The sequence below is a fragment of the Hydra vulgaris genome, chromosome 13, assembly GCF_038396675.1.
Source record: "Hydra vulgaris chromosome 13, alternate assembly HydraT2T_AEP".
Taxonomy (NCBI): domain Eukaryota; kingdom Metazoa; phylum Cnidaria; class Hydrozoa; order Anthoathecata; family Hydridae; genus Hydra; species Hydra vulgaris.
In genome coordinates, this window is record NC_088932.1 from 31,287,327 (window position 1) to 31,303,894 (window position 16,568).

The 16,568-nt window shown below is 25.7% G+C and overlaps 1 protein-coding gene across 1 annotated transcript in view; it reads left to right on the forward strand.

Moving 5' to 3' along the window:
- LOC101238922 (myb-binding protein 1A-like protein) overlaps nt 1–16,568 on the forward strand; it is a 112,880-nt gene that overhangs the window by 73,667 nt on the left and 22,645 nt on the right. The window contains exons 16-22 of the mRNA XM_065815231.1: nt 3,938–4,014; nt 5,273–5,326; nt 5,428–5,481; nt 13,923–14,030; nt 14,223–14,277; nt 14,913–15,055; nt 15,722–15,803. Of these exons, the coding sequence (XP_065671303.1) occupies nt 3,938–4,014; nt 5,273–5,326; nt 5,428–5,481; nt 13,923–14,030; nt 14,223–14,277; nt 14,913–15,055; nt 15,722–15,803 (573 nt within the window). The remainder of the gene's footprint in view (nt 1–3,937; nt 4,015–5,272; nt 5,327–5,427; nt 5,482–13,922; nt 14,031–14,222; nt 14,278–14,912; nt 15,056–15,721; nt 15,804–16,568) is intronic.

The following is a 16,568-nucleotide window of genomic DNA, read 5'->3' on the forward strand; positions in this document are numbered from 1 at the left end:
TAATCATTTTATTGCAATCAGTCAGGTTACCCAGAACATAATTTAAATATTAGTAAAGCGCAGGGCAAACACTGGGTATTTTTTTATGAATAGTTGTAGAACAGTCATTTTATTTTCAAATTTGAGTGGCCACCCTGCTGGTATGACTTTGGGTAGATTAGCAGGAATGAATGAGGGGCCACTCTGCTGTTATGACTTTAGGTAGATTAGCAGGAAGGAGGCAACTACATAGCTTATTGCTTAGGTGTCATGCACTACCACTATATTTTATTGTTTCAAGTTCTCCATCATTTTAAAACATAAATAATAATCTCAGAATATTTAATGAAAAAAAACCACTACCATTACCACTTAATTGTTTTAATCTATCTTTTAAAAATTCTCAAAGAGTTTGAAGTTTCATCCTTTAAATCTTACCTTGTGCAAAATTCACTATTGCTTTTTGAGACCAATTTTTAAAATCAGCTGCTTCGTGTTATTGTTAGTGGCTATTATTTTTTGATTCCAAAAGACTCCAATAGTCACATTTTTGGCCCTGACGTACACATTTTATATATATATATATATATACACACACACACACACACACACACACACACACACACACACGTATCAGTTCTCCTTTTTGCCATAAAATTAGGTTTGAATCTTTTTCTATTCTTTTATGTGTTTTTGTTTTACTCAATTTTTTCACTCAAAATTTCACCCTTTCTTACTATTGCACTCTTTCTTACCAAGGCTGAATGGCCATTTTAGCTCACTTTTGACCCTGCTAGCTCCAAGCTCAAAATTTTTGCCTTCAATCTTTTACTTAGACAGTTAACTCTGAGACTCGTTTTCCATGCAACCCTAATTGCTTATCTTTGCTCCTTGATTTATTTTTTTTCTCTGATTTCACCATTTCTTGTTGGTTTTTTATGTTGTCTCTATACTTTCTGCTTGCTTTTAATGTCTTTGCCTAGAAGGTCTTCTATAACACAGCTGCTAGATTATCTGCATCTTCTCAGGATGAGTAACTAGATACATCATACATGATGGGATAAACCCAGAAGTGTTTTAGTACTAATGGTGAAATATTTTCACCTAAAAAAATTTACCACCTTTTTTTTTAATCAATTTATTATAAAAAGGGAAAGCATAGATATTTCCGTTTCATATGCAGTACAATAATAAATTGTTTGATTATTTTAGTAATTTAGTGAGTTAGTTATTTTTTCAGGAAAGTATATAAAATTAAAAAAAAAATTAATAATAAATAAATAAGGCTATTGTTTATTTGTTTATTATAAACAGAACATTTTAAAAGTTACTCACGTTTTCTCAAAAGCTTTTTGCAAAACTAAATTTAAAAACAATAAAGTGTCTTCAAATTGAGTTGAGCAATTTAAATTATCTGTGGTATCATATACACTTTAGGATCATCATTGATATGTGTTGGCCATTATTTTAGTAAATAATTTATTTAAAAAAAAGAAAAAAAAAGTGTGTTAATAAATACAAAGAATGTGTTGCAAAAAGTGGCAAAATCATATGCTTTATGTCTATTTAAATCTCTTAAGCTATAGACTTTTTGAAAGATCAAATGTATGGTCGTCTCGTATGGTCTCGTTTTTCTCAACAGAAAGAAAATGTAAGAGAGTTGAGTAGTTTCTAATGTTCAGACGAAGGAGATATAAAAAGAACACTTTGGCAAGACTTTGATATCAATGCTATTGGGACCTTTAGAAACTCTTTGTGAGAAATATCTTTACTCATAGCTACTGAATACTTTGTTATGAGTGTAGTGTATTAGGATCAAAAGATAAAATAAAGCTAATAAGGTTTTCACACATTTTTAAGAGAGTTATATCTGACCCATGGATGAAAGATTAAATTTTAGATTTTCGTTTGTTAATGATGCTATTATAGGTTTTCCAAAGTTAGATAACTTTGGAAAAAGTGGCCTAAATTCTGAGATGAAATATGAAATTTTGTTAACTAAAAATAATGGGATTTAAAGTAATTTTTTGCTCTGATTTCTTGCAATAATAAAATTATGTTTTTTAAGTGAATTTTAACTGATTAAAAAAGTGTAAGTAACAGTTGGAAATAGTTGGACACACTAAAGTCATGGAAAAGAGTTTTGATAAAATTCAAAGTTCCTTTGAATAAATATATAATATTAAGGTTTGAAAATATAGAATTAAATATGTTTCATTAAATGAGTTAAATGCACTTGAAATGATTTATCAAATCTGTAATCACTTGTAATAGAAATTTTATTATGAAGGCCTTTGGATAAGGCTAAAACAGTGCAAACTTATTCTAAGCAGGAAAGTTATTTTTCTTGGTATGCATTTATTATTTATTCTAAACAGGAAAGTTATTTTTCTTGGTATGCATTTATTATTTACTTTTAGTCCAAAAAGTTTAGCTCAAACTTTATTAATAACATTTATTTCATTAAGAGCACACATTTGTTTGAAGTTAGGAGTGCCTTTTAAGAAATGTTATTAATGCTAGATAAATTAATTGTAAGTTTAATAAAATTTCAAGAAATATTATTAATGCTAGATAAATTAATTGTAAGTTTAATAAAATTTCAAGAAATATTATTAATGCTAGATATATTAATTGTAAGTTTAATAAAATTTCAAAAAATATTATTAATGCTGGATAAATTAATTGTAAGTTTAATAAAATTTCAAGAAATATTATTAATGCTAGATAAATTAATTGTAAGTTTAATAAAATTTCAAAAAATATTATTAATGCTAGATAAATTAATTGTAAGTTTAATAAAATTTCAAGAAATATTATTAATGCTAGATATATTAATTGTAAGTTTAATAAAATTTCAAAAAATATTATTAATGCTAGATAAATTAATTGTAAGTTTAATAAAAATCTTAATTGACTATTGCTTCATAAATGTTTGGTTACATGAAGTAGTAATAAACTTAAAACAAAAAGACATGTTGCCATGTTGTTTGAAACAAGCAAACATTTGGCTATAAAAAAAATAAAATTCTTTGGGCTATTTTGTAAAACCTCCTTTGAATATCATTAATTATTATTCTTGAATGTCATCAATCATAACTCTTGAGTGCCATCAATCATAACTTTTGAATAACATAAACCATAACACTTAAATGCCATCAATCATAGCACTTGAATGTCATCAATCATAAATTTTGAACAACATAAACCATAACACTTGAATGTCATCAATCATAGCACTTGAATAAAATCAATTTTACTGATTATTTTTGAATATCATTGAATACAAGTTTTTTCATTAAAGAGATTTAACTTTTATGCTCTTAACTTGGCAACAAATAAAAAAAGTTTAATATTTAATATTAACAAATTTTTTTTTTTAATTATTTTAGTATTAAAAATTGTTTTAAAACTCATTAAAAATTTTTTTATTTCTTTAATTCTTTTTTATTCTAGTTTATAAAAACTGTTTATTTTTCAATTATTTCCAACCAATTTTCCATTCAAAGTTTCATATTCAAAAATTGAATATAAAATTTTTTGCATAATTTTAAGAAAATAGTCTTGACCATTTTTTAGTTTTTTTTTAATTTTCTATTAAGTATATAGATTGTGTTTTTTGAGGAAGCAAGTAAAACTATTTCAAAAATAAATGTTTTAAAGCTATTTTCATTTTTACTGAAAAGATAATATAGTTTTTTTATTGACAAGAGTTATTTTTTTACTTCCATTTTTGATAACTTAGATTTTTTTAATTATATTTATAATTAAAATTTATAATTTATAATTTCGTTATAGTTATGTAAATTTTCAAACAATTGTTTTGATTTAAAAAGTAATTTAGTTTAGAAAATATTATTGTATGCATTTTAAGTTGAAGCTAAATCTTTATATATATTTCATTAAAATATAAACATTATTTCACTATGCCAAATTGGTTTATGTTGATTTTATTTAGCTTCATCAAAAGATGTTTTTGGTGGTGTAGCAAAAGATGGCGAATTTTTTGTTACCAAAATTATTTTCTACGCCAAGGTAAAGTATGTATATATACATACATTATATATATATACACACACACACACACACACACATATACACACACACATAAATGTATATATACATACACACACATATATGTATATATATATATATTTTTTTCTAATTTATATGTGTGTGTGTGTGTGTATGTGTGTGTGTGTATCTATTAGATTATTTTAACTTTATTTTAACCAGATGTAGTTACATATAAGATTTTTTCAGATGTTATTACATCTGGAGGAAACTCTTCGAGATCTTATTAGAATTGGTGAAAAATTACCAGATGTAGTTACATCTTCCTAAAGATGTTGCTAGGGGTCATTTAATTTCCAGATGATATTGGACACATATTGTTTGAGTAAAATAAAAATATAGATGATCTTGGACAAAACTGTATAGATGATCTTGGATTACTCTACAGATGTTGCTGGACAGATGTAGTAATCTTTTACCTTAGTCTGCATTTTTAAAATGAAGGAGCCAACATGTAGAAAATCCATTGCACAATATTTTTATATATTGCACTTTTTGCCGATGCACCAGGTTCACCAGGTTTTTCTTTACAAAAATATTGCGACTCTTTCAATATTACTTACTGTCGATATGGTACAGTTATTTTGAATTGTAAAATACATTAAAACACAATAACAACAACAAAATCACATGTTAAAAAAAAATTCTAGCATAGTATAAGTTTATAAACTTTTGGTTACAGTTGTTTTCATACAGAAAACATTTTCCAATGATACAATACAGCAAAATGTTTGTTTTTTTCAACTGTTTGAAATGAAATTATAAAAACCAAATTAAACATACAGCTTTTGTTGTTAATAATCAAAAAAAATTTTTGCTGTTATTTTATAATAACAAGAACGATGAAGACATTTTCTTAAATTTTGAAAAAATTTCATTTGAAAAAATAAATTTAAAAAAAATATTTTTTAAAGTAAAAGATTTATCCCCAGAAATGTTAGCCGTACCGCGGTATATCCCACTGTAACTTTTACTCCTGGGGAAATAGGCTTGCAGGATCCTGTTTGGGAAACCTTAATTGTGTTTTATAATTAATAACCTTTGCTTATAATTGTGTGCGTATCACAATTATAAGCAAAATAGTACTAGTAGTTTTCATTTTTGTTTAACAAATATTTTATGTGCAACATAAAATATTTAGTTTATTTAAAGTTTGTACAAACTTTAACTTTTTTAAATATATGTTTAGATTTTATATGATTTTTTAATCTGTGTTTAGAAACTTTTAAACTTACAAAAATATGTGGTGCTTAGTAAAACATGGTTGCCAAAGGTAAAATCTTTTATTTTTGAATTTTTTTTTTGTAAAATTTTTTTCATTATTTTGACCTTTCTAAACACTTTATACTTATTTTGTATATATATTTCATTTAGACTTATGAAACATTTTCCAACAGTATTGAACTAATTAATATTGTGAATGGAGAGGTAATCAATACATTAGTTCATTATTTGAGTCTATATATTCTTTGATACCTCAATTGAGTTATTAACATCATACTTAGTATATCTCATGGATTAAATCACTTTAGAGTTATGTATCTATAAATTCAAAACATATATATATATATAAATATATATAAATATATATATATATATATATATATATATATATATATATATATATATATATATATATATATATATATATATATATATATATATATATATATATATATATATAGTTTTATATAGTGTTGTGTTAAAATAATACAACAATATATAGCTTTTATTTGATGAAAACGTTAATCAATGCTCAATGTTAATGAAACTTATTGTTATATATGAAAAATGAAAAACTTATATTATGGAACTTTAAGTTTCATGCCTAATGGCAATCATCACCCATAAATTATGACAGACAATGGTTGTTCATTGGATATTTGGATTTATCAATTCAGTTGTATGTTTTTTCTTGAATACTTGCCTCATTATATAAAATATTTTTATTGTGAGAATTTATAATGGATTTCATATTCAGCATGCAGGAATAACTTATTTTGTGGTTAACTGGAAAGTGGAAGTCAATCAGATTTAAAAAACATTTGCTTATTTTTGTTACAACATTTACACTGAAAGGAGGATTGTATTAAATTATCTTGCTTTTATAATTGTTATGTACTTGTTTTATATTTGGATGATAAAAGTTCACAATTGTACCCAGATTATTTCCAGGCTTCTCGCTAAGGAAGAAGACTTTTTTTTAAAAATAGCTTCACTTGAAGATTCAGTTGACAATCTTAGTTCAATAGACTTAGAAGTACTTTTTAGTATACTTGGTGGGTGATGAGAGCCCGTGTGTTTGTAACTAAGTTAAATGTAACCTTACTGCACACCGGATAAGTGTATTATCCAGTGTGCAGTAAGGTTGAAAAGAACCATCATTAAGATTTAGTGTTAGATTGAGGTAGTTAACTATTTTTAAATTACACTTGATAGAGATAAGCATAAGATTGTTACTTTTAAAATTTTTGATAAAGTATTTTTTTATCTTTTCCATTTCCTGACCACTTTTATTCCTATACATAGCCAAACCATCATCATCACCAATCATCATACCAAACCATCATCTCGATATATACCATAATCTCTAAACCTTCATCTCAATACCAAAATCGTTTTTGTTATGAAACTGCGATAGTTGATGCAAAATAAATTTTCGGTACTAGCAAATCTCCACGCCATTAAACGCACCCATGGTGCATCAAATAAACTTCACTTTTTCTTAATTCCAGCTATTCCGTTGCTAAATAATAATGACTTTCTTGTATCAAAACTTTCTTGTATGATAAAAATCATGAATATCTAAGACTGAAAGACTTACAAAATTGCTTTCTTTAATGGTTTGAAACCAATGTATAACATTTTGAGTGTTTTTCCATCGATTTAAAGTTTGTTTTTTAGCTTAGAAATAATTAAACAAAATTTATTTTGAAATTCTTTCAACCTCATTTTTGGTTGATTTGATGAAGTAATGATTTATAAGTCGAACAGTTTGTTTAGGTTTTAGGTTTTCTTTGTGGTCTTTTAGAGTTATAAAACAGTCTAAAAACATTGTTTATTATTGTTTATAGTATACAAAATGTAAAATACATATTTACATTTTACTCAAAAACTATCAATTATACATGATTAATTAAATTGATTTACAACTCAAACTTTGTTTTATATTTATTCTAAATATAAAACAAAGTTTTAGTTTCAGATTGACTTTTTCGCTAACAAAATTAAGATTTTTTTATTTATTTTTTCATTTTTTTATTTTTGCGTAGCAGTCAATATCACTATAACATTAATGACAATATGGTCAAGTTCTCAAACTTATATAAACAAGTTCTCAAACTTATATAAACAAGTTCTCAAACTTGTTTATATAAGAAGACCATTATCATTGTAACTTAAATGAAAAACGCTTAGTCATTTTAAAATTAAACCAATAATTCTATAATAAACTGCAATGCTTTTTTAAAGGTATGGGTATTGCATAAAGAAAATTTAAAAAGAGCGCCAATTAGAATGTAAATGTTTTTAATTAGATTAGACTAACTGATTGGTTTTTAAATAAAAATTTATTTTCTTATAAAAAAGCTATTATGAAGAAATAAATTGATAATAATGTTGTAAATCATTTTCTTTGACAACGCTATGTCTTCCTATTCAAGCTGTTATTTAAAATTCAGTTTATAATATCAAACATTCTTCCTGAATGTTATAACTGCTTTTTTTTTAATTTTGCTCAAACTCATATATATAATATAAGTTTGTTACGCACTAAATTATTGCATAATAATTGTTATATTATGCAATTAATTATATATTTTATTTATTAATTATAATGATAATTTATAATTATAATTAATTATAAACTTTGTCTCAATTTAAGCAAAATAAAAAAATTATAATGCACAATTAAATGTTCTGCTAAAAAAAAACTGTAGTTTTTCTATAAACACTTTTATAGTGGAATCTTTAATTGTTGTAACTTCCTGCATCACAGTAAGAAAATATAATTTATATAAATAAGAATTTATAAGCAGTAAATACTTTTATAGTTCTTTGTTTGCCAAATTTTTTATCAAATAAGTAAAGTTGTTAATAAATGGATAGCTCGAGTGTGAAAACCCAAACAAAACTCTCTTCTAAAGAATTTTTTCACAGCACGATAAACAATGCTTGTTAAGTATATATTCATGTAACATTAGTGTTACAAGCAGTATATATTCATGTATAGTTATATTCATGTAATATTAATGTTACAAGTATATATTCATGTAACATTAGTGTTTGTAACGAGTATAAAATCAAATTATAAATATATATATATATATATATATATATATATATATATATATATATATATATATATATATATATATATATATATATATACACATACATATATGTAATTGTGCCAGAAAGTAAGTTAACAATACATGAAAGTATGATAACTTTCTTTTGGGTAAAGAAGGTTTGCAAAAATATTTCTAGGAGCGGAACCATTCTTTTTTTTACCACAAAGTGGCCTAAAAATGAAGGACACCTTGTCAAGATTTAATTAATTGCAACTGAGGCAAAGAAACATTTATTTCAACACAAAAGCGGAAAGAAATTATAAATTTTCCAGTTAATGATATCTAAATCATATCCAGAATAAATGGAGCTAAATTAGGTGGTCGTGTAGCAATTAAAAACCATTTGTTTCAAAGATTAATGCTGCTAAGCCTCTGAATTTCGCCAAAGAACATGCAGATTACATGAGAGACATCCAGAGAACATACAGATAAGCCTTGATAATTTTGCGAAAGTGTCTTTTGGTCAGATGAAGTAAATTTGAAATAGAAAACCTCAAAATATTGCCAAATGGCGTGGAGAAGGTCATGAGAAGCACATAAATGTACTGTAATAAAAACCTGCAGTAAAATAATATGGAAGCTCTGTTATGGTTTTTAGTTGTTGTTCTTGTGATGTTATAGATAAATTACAACTAACTAAGGTTAACTCCTTAAGACTATGTTAATTTTATAAAAATAATTTGTCAGATTCATTCAATCAATTAGGGTAATTCAATCAATTAGGGAAATGGGCAACTATATATTGCAATATCATGATGACTCCAAACTGTCAAAATTACTTACTAGAAGTTTTTGGTAGAAAGTCACATTTACTTGTTACCACTACCACCTCAGAGCCCTTTTTTTTAGTTTTAATCATGCTATTTTATTTTGAATTTGGCCTCCAACAAATTTGTATTAAAGTTCAAAGAAAGCATGTACATAGGGTGGGAAAAACCCACTGTTAATAAACAAATAAACCATGCAAAATTGACACTTTAATCTAGTTCCTTTTAACATTACCGGTTCTTTTATGGCTTTTTAAAACATTTGTAGCATTTTTTAATTGCATTTTTATTGTATTTTTAATTATAAGGTCTCTATTAGTTTAACTAACTTTTAAATTAATTTTACTAATTTTATTTAAGCATTTTAATATATTTTATCTGATGATGGCTATGATATAGTCTGAAAATGTATTTATAAATTAAATGGTTTTAACAAAAATTTAAAAAGTTGTCTTATTTATTAGAATGTTTACACATTTTGTGCTGAATATTTCAATATATATATATATATATATATATATATATATATATATATATATATATATATATATATATATATATATATATATATATATATATATATATATATATATATATATATATATTTAAACAACTTTAAAAAGTATTTTACACAATAGAGTGCTCAATGTTCTTAAAAGAACAGAGCAATTATACATTATTAGAAAATCACTTGACAAAAATTTTTTCCATTTAACACTGTGTTTCATCAACAAAGATTCATAAGAAATGAATGATCAAATTAATAAAACTTCAATTTATACCAAAAATTAAATTACAGAAAGTTGTCTTAACTACTGTAAATTTTCACACATTTGTGGAGTTTGCTGACACTATTATAAAAAGAATTCTTTAGAAATGATTACTTATGCTATTTTTTAAAATGTTTTTTTAAAAAGGGTAGTTAATGTAAATATTATTTGAACTCATTTATTTTTATAGTTTTTTAGGAGAAACTTATTTTCGTGCCTACATTTAGAAATTAATTCCAATCTTTTGTTTAATAAGCATTCTTGATTTGCATGTGTAATTATTTCAAATTTTTCTTGTAGGCATAGTATGCATTTTTTGGAAATATTGTTATATGCAGAGTTTATTCTCAGAAACCAGACAGAATAGAAAATCGAGATAAATTCTGCCATTGTCTTCAACTCTTTATTTTGGGCAGCAGTCAAATCATAGGGCAGATGTTTACTTAATATCAGAATCTTCAAGTAGTAAATGGCTTTCGACATGAACCTAGCATGAGAAACACAGCCTGGAGTTCGAACTTTGAAAAATATTTTAGGATACAGATACATCAGGGAAAGTTCCAATAACTCCCTATAATCCCCTCTTGGAAATATGTCATTGTTTAATGCATCTTTGCAAAACTGGATAGTTTCCTTAATCTGGGTTGCCAAGAAAGTATTGCTGATGGAATTGATATCAAACCTTATTAAATTGGAAGAATCGACAGTTTCCTTGATGTCATTCCAGTTTGTCTGAAACCGTTTGAACATTAAATTTTCTGGAGCTGCTGTTTTGCCTGAGGTAATCTGCTCCCAAAAATGTTTGAGATGAAGTTCATATATATGCCTTCTGCAGGCAAGCTCTAATAAAATACATTCCTGTCTTTGACTGAACCTAATATTGATTCCTGAATGTCTTCCAGTATTTGTTGCAGTTGTGTCAAAACATAGTCCCTTCACACCGTCACGTATTCCATAATCTTCCAGTACATTATACAAAGCTTCATACTGAGCAGCTCCAGTCCCATGCTCCATTGCTGGAATTCCAAGAAGCTTAATTTCTCCATCAATATTAGCTGAAACACCAAACCTGTCTCTTTTTTCTTTTTTCCCATTAGTAATATCTTCAATTTTGCCATCAAAGTGCGCTATTATAGGGAAAATTGCTTTCTCAGCAGCTTTTTTAACCTCTATTTTGAGCTTTGCAGCATTTTGCTGGACGGTTTTCTTTTGTGCCCGCCAAATAGTAGATTGAGACAGTAAAAAGTCTTCAACATTACCACCTGAACTAACAACCAAATCTGTACACACATGCAGCAAATCTCTGGAGAAAATATTTTTGGAAACTGAAGTCATGGCAATATCTTTTACAAAATCCTTGGCTAACTGTGGCGTGTCATTACTTGGACCTGGCTGATCGAAATCAAACGAACAATCTGAGTCTATGCTGGTATTTATATCACTGGTTTCTGAGGAAAACTGAAGCTCTGTAGTAAAATCATCTCTCTGAGAAAACTGTTCAACACTGTGTACTAACTGTGGATGTTTTAATCTTCTCTTTTCTCTCTTAATTATCCGGTTATAAAGTTTGTCTTTTTTACCAAGAGTCATTTTGCGACTGGTCTTTTGATCTCTCAAAAATTTCATATCGGTACAATACGATTCTTTATTAAGACTAGTCTTCTTTAGAATATCTTGTATATTTGGTTTAGCAATCCAGAAAACCTTCTTTCCTTTTTCTTTGAAATCTTGTCTAGCTTCTCCTGCTTCTTTTGAGTTCTTACACTTACTTTTCTTTAAATTCTTCCAGCTGTTGATCAGATCAGCGATATGCTTCCTGTAATAATATATATAACAGGTTTAGAAAATATTATATTATTCAAGTTTTGTATAGTGTTTATGGTAACCTGTCCCTTTAATTTGAATTAAATTTTGTTTGGCCTACCTTATAAATGGGTCAGTGAGTATCCCATCCTTGTATCCTCCGTCTATCCATGGTTTCTTAACTGCGAACATAATGCAGTTTTCAGGACAGCTACCAAGACCAGTACACTTTGCTGTTTGATGACCAATGGTACAAGCAATCAGCTTTTTTGTTGGAGTTATTTTGTCTCCAGATCTTCTAAACTGAAAGTAGAGAATAATGTCTGTATTTGTTGAGAACATTATTTCTGAAAGATTTTCTTTAAGATCCTCTTCTTCAAAAAGATATGCCCTTGTTTTAAGTCTTGTCGATCTTGGCATCTTAGTTTCTAAACAGTAATTTGATTTATAAAAACAATTGATATTCATTCTTTGTTTAAGTCACATGTATTTTACAATAATAATTTTGTATATAACCGCAGATAGTATACCTTTTATTTTCTGTGTGTTATAGATAAATGTGTGTGTATACAGAATGTAAAATTACGACAATATGTCTTCCGCAAATACGACAATATGATACGAATACGAATATGAATAAATATTCCAAAATAAGAATCAAAATGTAATCATAATTTAATGTTTATATTGTCTTTTTTTGCTAAAGAAAATAAAGTAATTTTAAATATTATAATTTATAATAAAATTTAAATAACTTTGCCCCCCCTGCCCTTCTAACAAAGAAAGGATAGAGGGGGTATAAATCTCCAATACTAGGGTGAGGGGGGCGGGTAGCTATTGACACGCCCCTTCTATATAAACATTATTAATGCTTAGATCTAATATTAATTTTCAAAATTTGGCCTAAATATGATGAATAAACCAGCGTCAGTTATACATAGTAATGCGTCATTTTATGTAAAAAAAACTGTTTTTTCGCCACTTTCTCGGCATCATGTGGAATAAATACAACCGTATTTCTTTTTGGTCCTACCCTATTATAAATAAGTAGTCTAAAATATACCATATAGAATAAAAGTTGGCTTTCCGTGTTAATTTCAAAGGTCCCCGCCAGACCCCTGAAGTTTGATATGTTTTTATACACAAATTTGATTGGCGGGGACCTCTAAAGTCACGTGACATTAAAATTTTTGGGCTTAAAATTATTTTTATATTATTGGTCAACCATTCCAGGTAGGACCAACTTGATTTTCAAAAGTTCGTCAAATATGAATCACCCTAATATATATATATATATATATATATATATATATATATATATATATATATATATATATATATATATATATATATATATATATATATATATATATATATATATGTATGTATATGTATATGTATACACACATAAACATGTATATTTTTATATATGCAGTAGTGGTGTAGTGGTAGAACACTCAGTTCATCAGCAAGAGGTTCCCATCTGATCCTCATCATGCCTCTGGTAGTACCGAGCTCAACTTATTTCTCCATTTAGTTTATCAAGGTTCGTGTTTCAGAGGTATTGAGTTAAGAGAGGGTTATAACCTCAATTAAGTAGCCTTCTTATCTGTAGTGGCCATCTTGGCCTTGGGGAGGTGAATTAACATATATATATATATATATATATATATATATATATATATATATATATATATATATATATATATATATATATATATATATATATTGTTTGATGACCTAACTGCTGACCTGAAAATGTTTGAGGTTAGCAAAAAATTGCTGACCTCGTTTCTATGTTTTAAGATAAGACCTTTGTATTAAATAATTTTTGCTGACCTGATGGCAACCTCTAAAAAATTAAAAATTAATGTCACCTAAAGACAAAATTGAAACTTTTTAGTTAAATTATTATGTGTACAAGTAACATTTAGCTAAAAAATATTTCAATTATAAAATAAAATAAAATCTACTTTACCATACTTAAAATAACTAAATTATTATACCAATATATATTACTAGTTTGCAAGCATATTATTTATAAATATAAATATACTAACCTATAATTGTAAATATAAAACTTTTTATATAATTTTAATTGTTATAACAACTATTGAGTTGTTATAAAGATAATATTTTATTTATAGAAGGAAGATAAAGATGTTTTTTTTTTATAGAAGGGAGAAAAAGATAATGCCATGAAAGCAAAAAGCACTGAAATGTTGTTTGCTCATTCTACACTTCAATTGTTTTCTGATCATGAGGAAGCAATAGATACATTAATGGTATCTTTCTTGAGTAAACTAAATGTTTGAGATAACCATGTTGTTTTAAATGTTATTCAATCTTTTTATTACCTAATAAAATCTCTTTATAGGATAATTTAACTTAGTATAATTTTTTTATCTTTAAGTTTGTTATATAGTTTTAGATTTGATAGATTTAATGCAGAATTTAGAAATTATGTCCTTTTTAAGGATTTGCATTCGTGTTACAAGAAATCTCAAATTAAAAAGAAAAAAAATGCAAAAGGTAAAAGTCTAAATTTTTAAATTTAAGTTGCTTTTGAAGAGCTTTTAATTTAAACTGTTTTAGAAAAAGTAGATTCAAGTCTGAAACCTAAAAAATGAAGTATAATGAAAATTTCTTTCTTTTTTTTTCTTTTTTTTTTTTCCTAAATCTGATAACTATTTAAAAAATTATTATAAAAATATAAAAACTTATTTGAAAAATTAGCTTTTTTTTTATGTGTAAAAATGGATTGCCCTTAACTCATCAGTTGATGTACTAAATCCTTGTTTGTATTGTGTCAGTGATGTAATATGTGTGCGTGTTTGTATGTATGTATGTGTATATATATATATATATATATATATATATATATATATATATATATATATATATATATATATATATATGTATGTATGTATGTATGTATATATGTATATATATATATATGTGTGTGTGTGTATGTATATATATACATATATATATATATATATATATATATATATATATATATATATATATATATATATATATATATATATATATATATATATATATATATATATATATATATATATGTATATATATATATATATGTATATATTTATGTATATATATATATATTTATATATATATATATCTTTTTCATTACATTAAAGAACCACATTGGACAGAAGTACTTACCGAAATTCTGCTGGGTTTTTTGGCACAGTCATCTTATCTTATGCGCCAAGTTGTTGATGCTGTTTTTCCAACTATTGTTCCTTATATAACTCAAGAAGCTTTTAATATTCTTGTTGATGTAATTTGACTTATTAAATTTGTTTTAATTTTTAGTGTCTTGTTTGTAAAAATAAAAATTGTAGAAAATTTATGCTAAATGTTTAAACAAAGCTTATCGATATTAATTATTGATATTTGCTTATTTAATATAGAATGAAAATACTTTAATTTATAAAATTTTGGTTTTTAAAGACAGATTTTTTTTAAAAGTTTTATAAGATTTTAAATATGTTTGTATGCAGTAGTTTCACTTTGTTTACAGCTATGTTAAATTTTATTTTTTATTTTTATTTCCTAAAATTTATTAATTCAGCTGAAACAATGGTGAGTTTTAACTATTAATAATCTAGACTATAAATCATTCTACAAGAGAATGTTTCTTTAAAAATTATGTAGCTTAGAATTATGTAGAAAAAATAACATTGTAAAATTTTTTGAAGCTACATTTTTTTATGATGAATTAGTAAGTGGTACAATGGAATTGGTAAGTGGCATTCCTACTTTTTGCAAATGATTAAAGCAATAAAATAACAAAAGTATTATAATTAAAAAGTAAATTATGTGAAATCTTCCAGAATGTACGCAATGGGAAATCCTCCAGAATGTACGCAACAAATTAGTTCCAACTAGTTGTTCAAATATTATATATCAAACTTCATGTATAGAGCAAATTTTTTAATTTTAGGCTGTTAAATCAAAACCCAACCAAGCTTCTGATGTTCTAGAAGGAGGTAAAGAAAATGAAAAGGATGAAGAAAATGAACATGGTAATCTTATTCTTATTTTTAAAAACCTTTAAGTAAAATCTTTTATTAAAATTGATGAACTGTTTATTTTTTTTAACTTAGTTTTAAATGTCAAGTTTGAAAGTTTTTTTAGCGTTGAAAATAGGATGATATATATTTTTTTTCTTCTTCTTTTTTATGCTGTGTTGATTAAAAAAAGTGAAAAATCTTTCTTGAGGTTAAGTGTAAGTTTATGATAAATCATTGAATTGTCACAAAGTTTTTGAATGCTACAATCATGTTTGATCTGTATTTTTTAAGTAGTAGGTTAGGGTGTTCTGGATTTATACAAAAAATATCAGGTTTTTGATAGTTCTTCTTTTAGATTTGGTAATGGATTTGGCAGCTCTTGTTTATTTAGTTACTTCAATATTATTGTATATCAAACTAAACTTTAACTATTTACAAGTTATTTTTTTGTTACTTTTTTTTCTAGTTATCAACAGCATGTTTTGAAGTTGTGATGAAAATGAATATAGTCTTTGACTTTTTTTTGCAATTTATAGACATAATCATGAGCCAGCTGGTAGCTTAAGATTTTTTATATTTATTTTTGCTTTTAAATTAGAAGGGAAATAAGAGACTTCAAAATCTGATATTTTACAAATTTTTTAAGTGAGAATTGGCGAGGGAATAACATAACTGGTCTTAGAGAAAGATTCCATGAGTTATTATGAAGACTTTAAACTAAAACATTCCCTATATTGGCATTAAACTCATCCTTTTAGTTTTTAGATAACCACATCA